General features: G+C 48.7%; 1 protein-coding gene across 1 annotated transcript in view; it reads left to right on the forward strand.

Annotated features, from left to right (window-relative positions):
- The first annotated feature begins 500 nt into the window (after nt 1–500).
- The window catches only part of LOC146180579 (rho GTPase-activating protein 100F-like), a 32,460-nt gene continuing 18,563 nt past the window's right edge, over nt 501–14,397 (forward strand). Inside the window, exons 1-8 of the mRNA XM_084577806.1 lie at nt 501–590; nt 3,285–3,422; nt 4,123–4,392; nt 5,489–5,764; nt 7,365–7,567; nt 9,050–9,380; nt 9,573–9,762; nt 11,382–11,689. Coding sequence (XP_084433932.1) covers nt 501–590; nt 3,285–3,422; nt 4,123–4,392; nt 5,489–5,764; nt 7,365–7,567; nt 9,050–9,380; nt 9,573–9,762; nt 11,382–11,689 — 1,806 coding nt within the window. The remainder of the gene's footprint in view (nt 591–3,284; nt 3,423–4,122; nt 4,393–5,488; nt 5,765–7,364; nt 7,568–9,049; nt 9,381–9,572; nt 9,763–11,381; nt 11,690–14,397) is intronic.

Below are 14,397 nucleotides of genomic sequence, written 5' to 3' on the forward strand. Positions count from 1 at the left end.
TGTCTTTTTTTCCGCACAGTCGGAATGTGCTTGCCGGTGTTATAGTATGTCGCACTGTGCGCCATAAACAATGGTTGTTGTTGTGGCTGTAGGAAGAAGGAAAATAAAATGCACGGGCCTGCTACTGGCTCTGTAGCTGAGCCACCTTCGCTGCCTCGTGCAGACAGAAGAGAAAATAGACTAAAAAGAAAAGGAAGAGAGAGAGAAAGACGCGCGCCGCAACAACAGCCGTCGTTCACCACCGAAGCGGTGGTGGGTGCAATGACGGCCTACAAGAGAAAAAAATTCGGTGGCAGGCTAACCCCCGCCACAAGCGGCGGTGACCTACCTGCCCCAGCCCCATCAGAAAGAAACGGTGTGCCTCATTGTTTGTGCACGCTTCTTCTTTCCGCCCAGCACCGCCTCCGACAGGAGCAGCAGCAGCAGTGCCGGCGCCTTAGCAGCATCAGCATCGGTGTGAGAAGAAGGAGGAGGGTCCCCCGAGGCCCGCCGCCAGCCACATGAACCCGCCTGGACGCCCGCCGCCTCGCCTCGGAGAAAAGGTCAAGCATATCATCGCCGCCAGGATGCTCTGTTGCGGACGCAAAAAGGTATGCCTCGTTCATGGATTGATTTATTCAAAGTGCCCCTAACGGCCCTCTGGTGAGAGTGCCACTGCCACCGAGACGGAACAAAAAAAAAGCTAAAGTATGACTAGACTGGCTAGTTTTCACGATGGAAAACGTGCTCCTTTGTACGCATATTGCATAATCTTTGTACGTATATTGCATAACTGTGAAGTAAGAGTGCGGGAAGCGATGCCACCTTGTGCAGATTAAACAATGGCAGGAAGAGCAGGACACAACATCTTCATTTATTTAACCAGCGGGGGGAACCCTCAGTCCAGGGTCCCGTTGGCCATGGCTGCAGTAACAGTGCGGCATGGCGAGCCCGCCATTGCTGGTGCTCCGGGTTGGGGTCTTGCAGGACGGCCTCCCAATCTTCCATGCAGGGGTGGGGGAGTGGACTTAGAGAAGAGGTAACTTGGCACGTCTAAACCATGGGTTAGAGCGTTGCCCGCTCACCGCAATGTGGGCAGTCAGGGGAATAAAGGGAGGGGTACCAGAGGTTTAGGAGAAATGGTGTAATAAAGGTGTTAGTTTGCAGGCAGCGGTAAGTTGCTACTTCTTGAGTAGACAGGATGGGAGAAGGGGGAAGTAATGTGCGGCGAGACAGCCTGTAGTGTTCAAGCAGTTCTGTGTATGTAAGGATCGGGGAGGCATACGTGTGATCTGGGAGAGGGGAGGCTCGGGGAAGGAGCGCACGAGCGTGTCGATGGGCAGCTTCATTGCCGGGCATCGACTGGTGTCCCGGAATCCAGATCACACTGATCCTTTTCGGAGGATTATAGAGACGAGGATTCGGCGGCTGGCGGCACCGATGCGTCCGCGAAGATAGTTATGGCAGGCCGTGCGGGAATCTGACATGATGGTAGCTGGTGCATTAGTGGCGGCGGCCAGAGCGATGGCTGCTTCTTCGGCAACACTCGGTTCTGTGGTGCGAAGAGAAAATGTGGCTCTTTATGATATACATACCGAGGAAACCACCGAAAGCAGCACTAAGAAAGCCGCACTGACAATCAACAGGCTAATAATAATAATAATAATAATAATAATAATAATAATAATAATAATAATAATAATAATAATAATAATAATAATAATAATAATAATAATAATAATAATAATAATAATAATAATAATTCACAGTGAAGGAAAGACGCAATCATCTGTCACACTTGTCTGTGGATATCTGAACCGTGCCGCAAGGGAAAGTAGGAAGGTGGGAGTGAAAGCGGAACGAGAGAAAGGGGTGCTGTAGTGGAGGGCTCCGGAGTAATTCCAACCGCCTGTGGTGGTGGTGGTGGTGACAAACGTTTATTGATCCAAAATGGGTGGATGTATGCATCGGCCGGGTCTATGAACATCCAGCCCTTACAGATACTGGGGATCTTTGGCGTGCACTGACCGCACAGCCCACGGACGTTGTTGTTGTTGTTGTTGTGGTTGTAGGAAGAAAGAAAAGAAAATGCACGGGCCTGCTACTGGCTCTATAGCTGAGCCACCTCCGCTGCCTCGTGCGGACAGAAGAGAAAATAGACAAGAAAGAAAAAATAAGAGGGAGAGAAAGACGCGCGCCGCAACAACGGCCGTCGTCCACCATCACTGAAGCGGTGGCGGGTGCAATGACGGCCTACAAAAGATAAAAAATCAGTGACAGGCCAGCCCCCGCCGCAAGCGGCGGTGACCCACCTGTCCCAGCCCCATCAGGGGAAGTTACGACTCCATCTAAACGCAGCCACTGGTGATCGGTATCGAACCCGGCCACCCTACGCGTTATCAAGCCGACCCATCAATATAGACAATAATAAGGCTCAAGAATCAATAAACGTTTTAACCCCCACCACCATCGAACCAGGGTACTCCGGCACAGTTGTCGGGCGTCCTACCATTGCACCACCGCGGCGGGGCCCAGACTGTCCGAATAAAAGGCACTTTTGTTTTTGAGGAACCGATTAAGTTCTATTTGGCTTCAGAAAATCATGCGCTGTTAAATGTAAAGATGACTACATAAAAAAAGTAAGCCACGAGAGTGGTTATAGTAGCATTCAGTTCCTGGTGGAAATGCATTCTTAGCATTCCGGTCCATTTGTTGCGGCAGCGTTCGGGGCAGAAAGCTGGCAATATTATGCGAAAACAGGAGCCCGTTGAAGCATTTTCCTGCGGTTATTGTTGTGTCACCGTCCCACTCGGTACTGTGCTTAGCGAGTCATGCTTAGCGGTGCACGTGTGTATGCGGCATCGTGAGCTGTATCACATAGCATAACGCACTAAGCGCGATCATGACAAGCATGGGTTGTCGTGGCTCCTCATGATTAGTTTGGTGACCGATGTGTATAGAAACGGTTCAAGGACGACTTATATTTCAAAAATCATTTATCTGCCGATTATCAACCGTTAGCCATTTTTAATTGCGAAGAACAGGATTGAAGTATAACGACTTCTGTGTAGGTACAAATTAGGTACAGACAAGCTGCTTGAGAAAGTCCAGCGGCGTTCATGAAACGGTGCGAGTGCCTCCTCGGAAGGCCAAGAAAAGCTTGTACGTTGCATGGCTTCCAACGCACGCTATTCGTGATAAGCGCACGCTATTCTGGGTGTATTAAGCAGTGCTTTTTCTTCTTCTTCTCCTTCGTTCCGTGGCCGCGTAAAAGGGTCTTCCCGTTACCGCTTCGTGCGCCGCAGGAGAACCACGAGGGCGACCTGGTGGTGTGCGTCGAAGGCGGCAGCGAGACGTGGGGTCCCCGGGTGGGCGCGGTCAGGCCCCGGCTGGCGCCGGGCGCACCGGCACCCGAAATGGTCTTGCAGGGGGACTTCCGCAAGGTGAGTAACGACACTTCTCCGAACAAGACACCTTACGCAAGATGACTACAAGTTCAACGGTTTACACGTCACTTCCTTTCGGTCGTTTTGAAAGCTTCCATGGCGTTCACATAACCACCCAAATTGCGGATACCCTCGCCAATTGTGTACCACATTATCAGCCGGAAACTTATCGTTATTTCTAGAACTCACCGATAGAGCAAGTCAACTTCGGTCGCGGATGAGAAGCGAGACAGTTTCTCCACATTTTGTGTCTTCCTATTATTACCTAGCTTCACCGTATTCATTTGCAAGCAACGTCATGCATGCCTGACGCGAGTTTTCGAGTTCTAATGCAGTTTCATATACCTCTAAATTTACAATCTGTATCAATTCAGTGCCATCAAAGCAACAATATGCGCGTCAACTAACTTCAGAAAAGTAGGGCAGAATTATTCATTTGTTTAGAAACTGCAACAATGTTCTATTAACGGGCACTTTAGTTCTGTATGGAAGGTTGCAAGGACTGTGCAAGTGTGTGAGAGATTAGAGTCAGACGATAATTTTCCTCGCAGGCGATGTGTTCCTACTGTTCAAGGACTGACCTGCTGACCCAGAGTTTCCTCATTCTTACCTCAGGACTGTAGAACTAGCTGCAAAGAAAAACAGTTCCCTGCGGCATGCATGCACCGCCCAACTGCTCCCTGTGCCCCTCGTGCAGGTGAGCGGCATCTCGAGCGAGGTGTTCCGGCAGATCGAGGCCGTGGAGCGAGAGTATGACGCCACCACTGCGGCCCACCTGGAGGCCGTGCAGAAGCGCGGCGAGATGGTGGTGCGTGTGCTGGACCCGCGCTGTCTGGGCCGCGCCGGGGCTCAGGCGGCACGGCGCTACGCGCAGGGTGGCACCGCCTTCGTCGAGATCGTCAAGCGGCCGGGACAGACCCTGGGCCTCTACATACGCGAGGGGGACGGCGTGCGCACCCAAGAAGGGGTACAGTCTGCCACGCCACTTTCTTACACACGTGATAATTTACGCGGCTGATCATTCGCATCAGTACACATAAGTTAGACTAGACTAGGTAAATACCAATTGATATAAGCAAATGTGCTACAGCGAGGTATCAAAGTTTCTGTCCAGATGATCAAAACTGAAAAAAACTTAGAGAATGCTTAACTATCCCTTACAGTAGATGCTATAGCATTGCCATATGTACATTGTGCATGGCTCGTAAGTAATTTTCACAATTAATTGTTAATTAGTGGTTTATTACTGCTATGGTGCTTTCTAATGCTTTTTGGCTAGAGTTGCGATAGCGCAGGTTATGTCACAACTCAGTACCAACCTTATATGTCACCTGCGAACTCGCCAACGAATTCCTTGATTGGTCGATAGGTTAGTGACGTCACAAGGTGACGTTAACTGGCCAAACATTATTTGGTATGCGGGGTGTACAACATCACGACACCGTGTGTTTTTTAACTAAACCAATCGGATAAATTCGTGACACTTGATGACGTCTGTTATTTATCAGAATATAGACTCCAGTGCGATTAGAGAGATTTAACTTACCGTGATCCGCGATCCGCTACCGTGATCCGCCACCGCGTTTTTCATTGCGCAAGCCCAGGTCCCCTTGATGCCGATAGATGGCGCCACATACTTGGTGTCAGCACATAGACCTGCCACGTCGGGACCAATCAGCTTGTGCGCCCTGCCCACGCGCGGTAGAGTGTCAAGGTGGTGGATCGCGGATCACGGTAAGCTAAATCTCTCTATTACACATTGCAGCTTTTTCCCAAAACGAACCACTTTCAAATAGAACCACAAGAACAGCATATATGTCCCTCCTACTTTGGCTTGCACTCGAGTGGTGACGGCGATGATAGAGAGTTTTAGCATACCGTGATCCGCGATCCGCTCCCGTGATCCGCCACCGTGCGTTCCACTGCGCATGCCCAGACCCCCCTTGACGCCGATAGATGGCGCCACATACTTGTGCGCCCCGCCCACGCACGGTAGCGGGTCCCGGTGGCGAATCGCGGATCACGGTAAGCTAAATCTCTCTGATGTCCGGCGGTGACTGCAGGTGTTCATCTCGCGCATCGCGCTTGAAAGCGCCGTGTATCACTCGGGACTCCTGCGCGTGGGCGACGAGATCCTGGCGGTGAACTTGGTGGACGTGCGCAACATGAGTCTGGACGACGTGGTCATCATCATGTCCATTCCGCGCCGCCTGGTGCTTGCTGTGCGCTCCAAGGGCGCCGGCGGTCCCGGAGGGCGGTCGGGGGCGCTGCCACCCGTGCCGCCCATGGCTCCCGAAAGGCAGCGGCCGCCCGTCGTTATCGTCAAGAGGGGCGTCCAGGTACGTCCCTTTCTCACCCCTCGCGACGGCCCTTAAGCCTGCTAGGGGGACTAGTTAGTGTGTATGGTGTTCGACTGTTGAGATAGAAACAGAAAAAAAAGCTATGTCGTGATCAGGATCCCGAGCTGGCATGTTCGGCCCCAGTCGTGGCGGCCACGTTGTTTTGAAGGTACCCTGAAATGATATTGATGGTCTTTTGATTACGTAACACTTCTGCAGAGGCTGTCTTTGTGGTGCATCGGAGTCAAACTGGAAAGCTTTCCGTGGAAAATTTAGTTTGCAAATGACAAAATAAATTGTTCTTCGCAACAGACTAGGGTGTATCCAATCGCGCGATCATATGCATACCTGCCCCGCTGACGTAGAGTGGGGAATCAGGGTGAAAATTTTATTTAGACGCAGAAACGTCATATGGGCAGGACAGGATGTGGCGGTTATATTTTTCTTTCGCGTCGGCGTTTATTGACCAAAGAGGTGAGAGGAGTATCATTTTTGATTTCCAACATTTTCAATATTGCTGAATATATAATTTTTTTTATCGCTGCGATGGCGAAATATAAAGTATCAGTTTTTCGTATGCTTTTCGTAGCCTCAGCAAATACGATTTTATGGACTATTTCCGATAGAAAGTCGCTCCCGTGGCGACGTTTTATGATATGCCTCTAAAAAGGCGTGGCTAATACTTACAGAAGTTGCGGTGATGTACAACTTCCTTCTAATATCCAAACAATTGTTCAATCATGAATGCGTAACCATGGTATACTACCTGGATAGCCTTCTTCTCGACCTTTACCATGTGAGTACTGCTTAAAGTAAGAATATTGTTACGTGGTTCAGAGCTACGCCAAGGCTACAAGGTGGGAAAAGCATAGCAAACGCATAGCAAAGAGAAAGCTAGCCTTACCCGTGGCACCAATTGGCTGGCTTACCTGTCACGTAAGTATTGTATCTAATGAAAAACTCAAGGGTTCGACAAGGTAATTTAAGACGCCACCTTATTAAATACGAATTAGTACATGATTTAGCACACGGAATGTTCAACATGCCGACTTGCTTAGTGACTAAGCCTGGCATCTTAAATGGGCTTTTCATCTTGTCCCATTTCAAGGCATCTCTGGACTGGCTGTTGATTTCATTCTTAGACCATGTATTGTTGCTCTCTTGTATATGGTTGCTTCGTTTTTAGGATTTTACTTCCCAAGGATACTCAGGCTATGAAGGACGCAGTAGTGGACTTCTGCGGATAATTTCTGTCGCCTGGTGTTTATTACCGTTCACTAGCGTCGCACATTACACGGTCACCTTGCGCTTCCCTATAATCGAAACGCTGCCTGCGCTGCTGGTGCCGAACTCGGCTCACTAAGTTCAGCAGTCGAGCACCGTAACTACTGAGCCAAAGCGGCGGAGCCTTTTGTCTAGGGTTTCAATACCTGTCATTGACTCTAGATTGATCATAACGCACTGACTGCAAAGTACTTTGTCATTGAAGCCCACAGTGGAGTTTCCAATTTTGTGCGTTATTTCGTTCACTCAATCTTTACTTCTGACCTCGTTATATTGCATCACCTTGCGTGCCGTTCTCTGCCTTTGTATTTCACAGGAAGCCGAGGACGACCTTCAATCCGAGAACGGGATGGGCGGTGGCGGCTTGATGGAGAACCCGTACTACAGCAGCACGGTTCCCGTGCGGAGACAACCACAGCCGCCGCATCGCTACCCCAAGACCCTCGAGAGCCTGGCCGAACAGGTGCACGCCTTCCGGGACAGTCCGCACATGGAGCGCTCCTCGGCCGCCAGGAATAGGTAAGTGCGCGGCTCCTTTATCGAAAGGGTGAGCGCATGGCATAAAAGAAAAACTGATTGAGTCCTCCTCCGAGGTTGTGTACATTGTCAGTGTGGGACAAGTCGAAGTTCGAGCTTGTCAGTGTGGGTTTCCACAAAAGTAACTTCAAAAGTTGAACACTATGGGTGCACAATTGCATAGGGTTTTGAACAAGTGGGCGTCCTACTTGTCCAGGTCTGTTACTCGTCACATATGATGCCGTTGTACCGAGAGTAGCTTAATACATAAGCTAAGCCCCTTTTGCATTTTGCCATGGAATAAAACAGCACTGGCAGAAAAGAAAAGCGTTCCGCACAGCACAGAACGTTTCGAATTAAGGTTCAGGTAGAAAGAACATAGATTGCTGGTACCATGTACATTCCCGCAGATGGTTCTGATATAACATATTGTTAGTGACGCTCAGGGCTTCGCAGACTCACCACGCCTCCCAATACCACTAATGCTCAGAATTAGGCTGGTTCGTACACATTTGAGAGCAGGAGGTGCATTGTTACAACGAAACAGAGGTGGAAGAACACATCTTAATTCCCATCTGTGTTATTGTGCTTTAGTTTGGGGCAACACCACTGCAACAAATATACATAAAATTTCCGTCCTCCAGAAACGGGCTCTCCGTGCAGTTAGAAATGTGTCAGCCTTGGAACACACAGCATCACTTTTTCGTACACACATGATCATTAAGGCGCAAGATATATATACGCATAAATTACTTTGCACCTATAAACGGGCCATTAAAGGTACCTTTGACCTATTTTTTAGATTTAGCCCAACTAACAAAATCTTCCAGTAACTATTGTTTTAGTAATCCATCAACTTGGCTGGTTCCGTCAACACGAACTAATTGTGGTAAAACGATGACTCGACATATCTCACCAACACTACTAAATCAGTACGATGCGCTTCAGGTTGATATCGCACAACTGTCGCAAAAGGGTATTGCTGAACTGTTTATATAGTGTCGTTTACTGTCCCCGTATATAAAGTATTGGGGTATAATATACTATGTGTGTCCTAGTAATTGGAGTCTTTGATCATGTAAACCTTTTTACTTATGTATTTTGCATGTTCAGTTCTCTTTGATCATGTACACCTTTTAATTGTTTATTTTGCATGCTCATTTTTCTGTATTATGTATAAGTGTATTATGTATAATTAATCTAGTCAAATTATGTATAAACGTAACTAGTGCACCGTTCGTCAATGCTCCTGGGTGACTGGAGCTCAGTCAAGCTGCAATAAAAACAGTTTTTTCTCACCCTTTTTCGCTGTACATAGTATGCGAAAATAAACTCATTGATTGATTGATTCATTCATTCATTAGGAGCACAGCAAAAGGTAAGTGATAGTACCCTGCCTGTATTACCTGTTGGCATAGCGGGCTAAACATTGGCGCACAAAAACAAGTGCCCATTTTTCACCTCTACTATGACGTTTCGTTCAAGGTACTGGGACGAGCACGACCGGAACATGTCTACACGTCGACTGCTGCGCACCGAGAGCGAGCAGCGGCTGATGCAGCCCGAGATGATGCAGGGCCCACCTGCGGGCCGATACTATTCGCTGCGGCCCTCGGCCACGGGAGGGGGCATGGCGGCGCTGCACCACCACGGTGGACACCATCACCCGCAGCAGCAGATGCCGCCCGGAGCACAACCGGGCGGCATCCTGCGCCGGCGGTCCCTCATGGAGAGCTGCTCGGACACCGAGGTGCAATCCGGAAGGAGGCCGCCATCGGCCATGGGGGCACCTTTCATGGCGGCACCCACGCACGGGGTGAGAAAGCGGCTGTCTACTTGTACGCGAACATTTTGAATGGAAATCCGTCTGGCATATGGTGAATACTAGGAGGATATTTATACTCGGACCTAAGGGTCAATTGCAGTAACCTTCTCATCAACCGAATCTTAATGCAGTACAATTCAACGCCGTTTAAATTTTCCTCGTACTGTTACCTTCTCAACGCAGCAACACCCGCGCACACTGACCGGCCGCTCCAACTCGCTTCCTCGCGGCGTGGCCCTCGGTGTTCTCGATCCTCGCCGGGCGCTGCGGCATGGCGTACGCTTCGAGCGCGCCGCCTATGATTCGCAGGAAGACAGCGATGGGGCACTGTCAGCACCAGAGCTGCCCTCCGGAAGACCCCGCAGGCCCAAGGGTGAGCCTATTCCATACTGTAGTCCGTTCAGCATTAGGGGGGGGGGGGGGGGGGGGAGATGCTGACAGCTTCATGGAAAGCTGCAGAGAAGAGACGGGCTCAGTCCCCACGCAGGACACTAGACACGATAAAGCAGAGCTGGTCACCGATTCATCGCATGCACTTACAGCCCCCCAAATCGTTAACTGGCTTGAGCGACGACCACTTTTTGTGCTCCTACGTGTTACGAATAGCTAACCTGCGAAAAGATAAAATTTAAGCAGCTGCTTAGCGATCACCTGGCCGATCCTGACCTTTCCGCATTTTTGATCACCCTAAGGCGCAGGAGCACAAAAAAGCCGGCTGTCGCGCAATGTAGGTAAATATTTGGGCGGCTGTACCATCACAACCAACCACGAGGAATTAGGCACTATATTTTAGCGTTCTATTTTTAAGGGCCCGTCTTGAGGAGAACCCAACATTTATTGGCGTTGTTACAGAAAAATTCTGATTGGTCGAGAGGGGTCATGGTGTAGTCACGAGGCTACACATAATGAGGTCTCTTAAAAGTAAAAATAGAGGGTCAAGTGATAAACTCGAACCCTTGGCCCTTGAGTTACGAGTCAGACAAGCTGCTCCTAAGCTATCGAGGCAAGTATGTTCGACTAGCTTAAAAAGCACTATTCAATGTCCACGAAACGGCGCGCCAGAGAACACCAAGTGAGCGCAGGGTCCTTTAATGCTATCGCGTCATAATCTTAAGCTTAAGAATCCCGCCTCTTAATATCAATAAACATGTTGTATTAGTAATACAAGCTCTCCCTAGTGTAAAAAACCCCTATGAGTCACAATAACCTTATACAAATTCTCATATTAAACTCGTACAAATCTCATATCATCTCCTACAAATCTCATTCATCCTATGAGAATTATATGAGGTTGTATGACATTTGTATGAGTTTAGTATGAGAAATCTGTATGAGGTTATTGTGACTCATACGGCTTTTTTCACTAGGGTTATTAACTATAACTACTGTATTTTGTATTTTGTAACTGTATTTTGCGAACAATAATGATACAGTAGACTTTTAATCTTCAAAAAACCGTAAATTTCTTAGCGGAACGTTTTTAGAACACTCGAATTTTTACTTTATTAAGAGCTCTCCGCAAATAAACAGTCTGTTTCAATGAAGCGTGTGCTATCATATAACGCAGATAGAAAAGATGGTCACTTTAGGAAGCAGAGTGGTTTCCAAGGGGGCACTGACACAGCAAGGACGATGGAAGGAGAGTGTGAGATAGGCAGATCAGAAAAAAAAAGGCTCTCTACCGCATTCTTGACATATCATGGAAGGGCGATTAGGGATCATGCTAATGAAATAATGAAGTCGGGAAGTATGCGGGGATGAGGTGCAGCAGCGGATGCCGGGCAAAACTAAAAGAAGTACTGTACATAGCGGTACCAGGAGGAGCCTTGTCCTCCACTAGACTCAGTTTTGCTTATGATGATCATGGTGGCTGTCGAACAATAGCTACTATACTGCTATAATATTACCACTACAGCAACAACTACGACTTGAAAACAATTAATCACGACGGAGGTGATGATGTGACGACGTTTGTGCCCCACATCGGCGCAGTGTCGGCGAGTGGTGGCCCGCTGGCTGGTCCCCTGATGACTGGAGGCGGGGGCACGCTGCCGGGCGTGTTTTCTTCGTCCGAGTACCGGGCCTGGATGCGCCGCGCGCCATCCACGTCGGCACTCTACGAGCGTGTGGGGCGTCTCTCCTCAGCTTCCTCTTCTACCGGCCTGGGAAGGGCGGCGGGCGGATCCTCGCTGCTGCACCACCAACAGCACCCACAGATGTCATCGGGAACGTCTTCACTGCGCCGGCCGCTGCCCCGGGTCGCCCACAGCGCCGAGAGCCTGCTCGATTCTCTCAGACAGGTACGCTGCTGAGCACACCGACACTGACGAGACGAAATTTTCAGACTTCAATAGGTCACCCTATGCTCAACCTGAATGTACTTAAAGCCGTTGTTGTTGGGTACACGAAGATGTCGAGACACCTGTTCTTGGGAGTGTTACGAACAGATGTAGAGGGCCTGTGCTACCGATTTGATCTAAAGCCCCACACAGTTTAATTCAAAGAGCAATATACTGTCGCCCTTTCGAAAGGCCAGTAGAGCTTTCTAATGACAGATCTTTAGAATAGTAACAAAAAGATCACCAATAACCGAATCGTGACCACATTTACTCAATTGCGTCGATGTTGCGTTCGATAGCACCCACCGCCGGTTCTGAGCGTCGTCGTCGTGCAAACAACGAATTGCACGAATCAAACAGGAAGCCCAAAAATGAGACCTCGTCTGTCTAGCTTGTCATTTCTCCACCTCGCATTCTTTGGAACTTGGGCCGCACCGCAGTAAAGAGCGTATTGATATCGGTCTTTATAATAGTTAACATTAGCGGATACTAGATGAAAACTTGAATACCTGTAGGAAATGTTTTTTCTCAGCTGTAAATCGAGTTGTCATTAATAGTGTATGGTGGTATTAATCAAAACCTACTCGAATACACTGCTGCCCGCAAAGATTGTATGGGCGAACGGGGACGACTAGTTAGGGCACGCGGACCGGCCAGCGAACCCAACTTGAGATGACGTCTTCCGATGCCGTTTGTTAAGGCTGCGCTAGATCGGAGTTGTAGTGGCAGGAAGGCCGCAGGTATTGCACCGCTATCCAAGCTCCTCAAAGCTTCCGAAGTAAGGCAGAAGTTTTTGAAGTTTTTCATGCAATCGGACGCCGGTCAGCAAGGACCGCACCAGTAATTCCTCCAGGCTGGGGGGAGGAAGGGCGTAATAAACTGATTTAAAGCCGACAAAAAAAAAATTTCTACAGGTATTCAAGTTTTCATCTATTACCCGCTAATTTTAACTATTATAAAGACCGATATCAATACGCTCTTTACTGCGGTGCGGCCCAAGTGCCAAAGAATGCGAGGTGAAGAAAGGGCAATTGTTTGAGGAAGGGTGGACAGTGGTTCGCGATTTTAATGGCGTAGCATTTGTCTAGATTTCGCTGAAAGGCCAACGGGTGTTAAGAAACAATGATTAATTAAAAAAAAAAAGCTGACGGGATCTCGTGACTTTGCAAACACCCGCTGCTAATCAGCGTCCAGGCCACGTGAGCTGGCGATGTCATTAACATCTCGGTCAATCAGGTAATTTTGTGGCGAGTTGCGAGTTGGGAAAAGGGGTAAACATCCAGTCGCAGCAGGCTTTTCGCGGGAAGGAAGACTGCTGATGACTTCCTCAGTGGAACGCATAAACAACTATACAAACGAAAAGACTTTACCCAAAAACACGAAAGCAGCAACAAATGTAGATTCTGTGACCTGCTGTTTTCTTTTCGCCGAATGACACAACTGTATTCAATTGCCCCCTTTGTCCCTCACCTACACACGCACGCGCCTTTTCGTAGCCTGAAAGTTTGGACAAATTCTGATGAACAGATTTCAACCTAAGGTTTCCACGTATTGCATAACTGCACCCTAACACCATTCCACAGGTAGTTCAGCAACATTTGTTTCAGGGCTAGTTTGGTTCATACTTTCAAAATGGAATTCTTCCTCGCGCCTTGTCCCCCTTATGTGTTGCACTAAAAAGGATTTCACTTTTAAAACTTTCTACAGGTACTTCATGATTATTTAAATCCACAAATCATTGTTTTTTTTGTGCAAGTCTTAATTACTCATGGTGAGACAATGTATACTTCAGAAGCTGAATTGTTGCCAGGCGTCTACAGTTTTGGTCATTCCAATCTACATGGACATATTATGCCACAGGTGCCTCAGTTAAAAGGAAATTATGATAATGACAAGCTCTTTATTTGCTCCCAAAGAAGGGGAACCAGCCGAAAGACTGGTTGCACTGCTTAGAGAAGGTCAGCAGGGATGCCTTGGGACTCTGCGGCCTCCAATGCGCGCAAAATGAGCTGGCGCTGTTGGGCGAGCTCGGTGGTACGCAGGAGGGACTCCCACGCATCCACTGTAGCTTAATTGTCGGCGTTGTGTCGTGTACATGTCCACACCATGTGAATGAATGTGGCCAGTTGTGAGCAGTGTTTGCAGCTAGGTGCAATATGACTTGGGAAAATTTTGCTATATAGCCGGGGGTTTGGAAAGGTTCCTGTTTGTATTTTGCGCCAATGGACGGCCTCGCGCCGGGATAGTTCCTGTTGTGCTGGAGGGTATAGACACCGTACGAGCCGATAATGCTGGGCCTAGAGAGCTGGACTTGTACCGCAAGCCTGCATTTAAAGGTAGATCTATAGAGCGTCTGCTGTGAGATGATAATTAATGAATGCAATAACATAGCTGCCACCTGTCACGATGGTAACAGGCAACGCGGAGAGGAGGAAACCATCTCTTTGCGTTCAGGCAGCAGTAGAGTGTTGAAGAAGCGTTGGTTCATGTGACGCGAGAGGAGAGAGAGAGGGAGAAACATTGGGTGGGCGGCCCAGTGGCCTGAGTGAAAAAACCCAGAGGGACAAAGTGTGGAAAGAGGAGGTTATGACGCGGAACGAGGAATACACAACCTTGAAGTGGTTTCGCGACAGAATGCATGACGATATGGTTGCATGAAAGCCATAACA

Source organism: Amblyomma maculatum, chromosome 8, assembly GCF_055883805.1.
Source record: "Amblyomma maculatum isolate TAMU_Amacu chromosome 8, ASM5588380v1, whole genome shotgun sequence".
Taxonomy (NCBI): Eukaryota; Metazoa; Arthropoda; class Arachnida; order Ixodida; family Ixodidae; genus Amblyomma; species Amblyomma maculatum.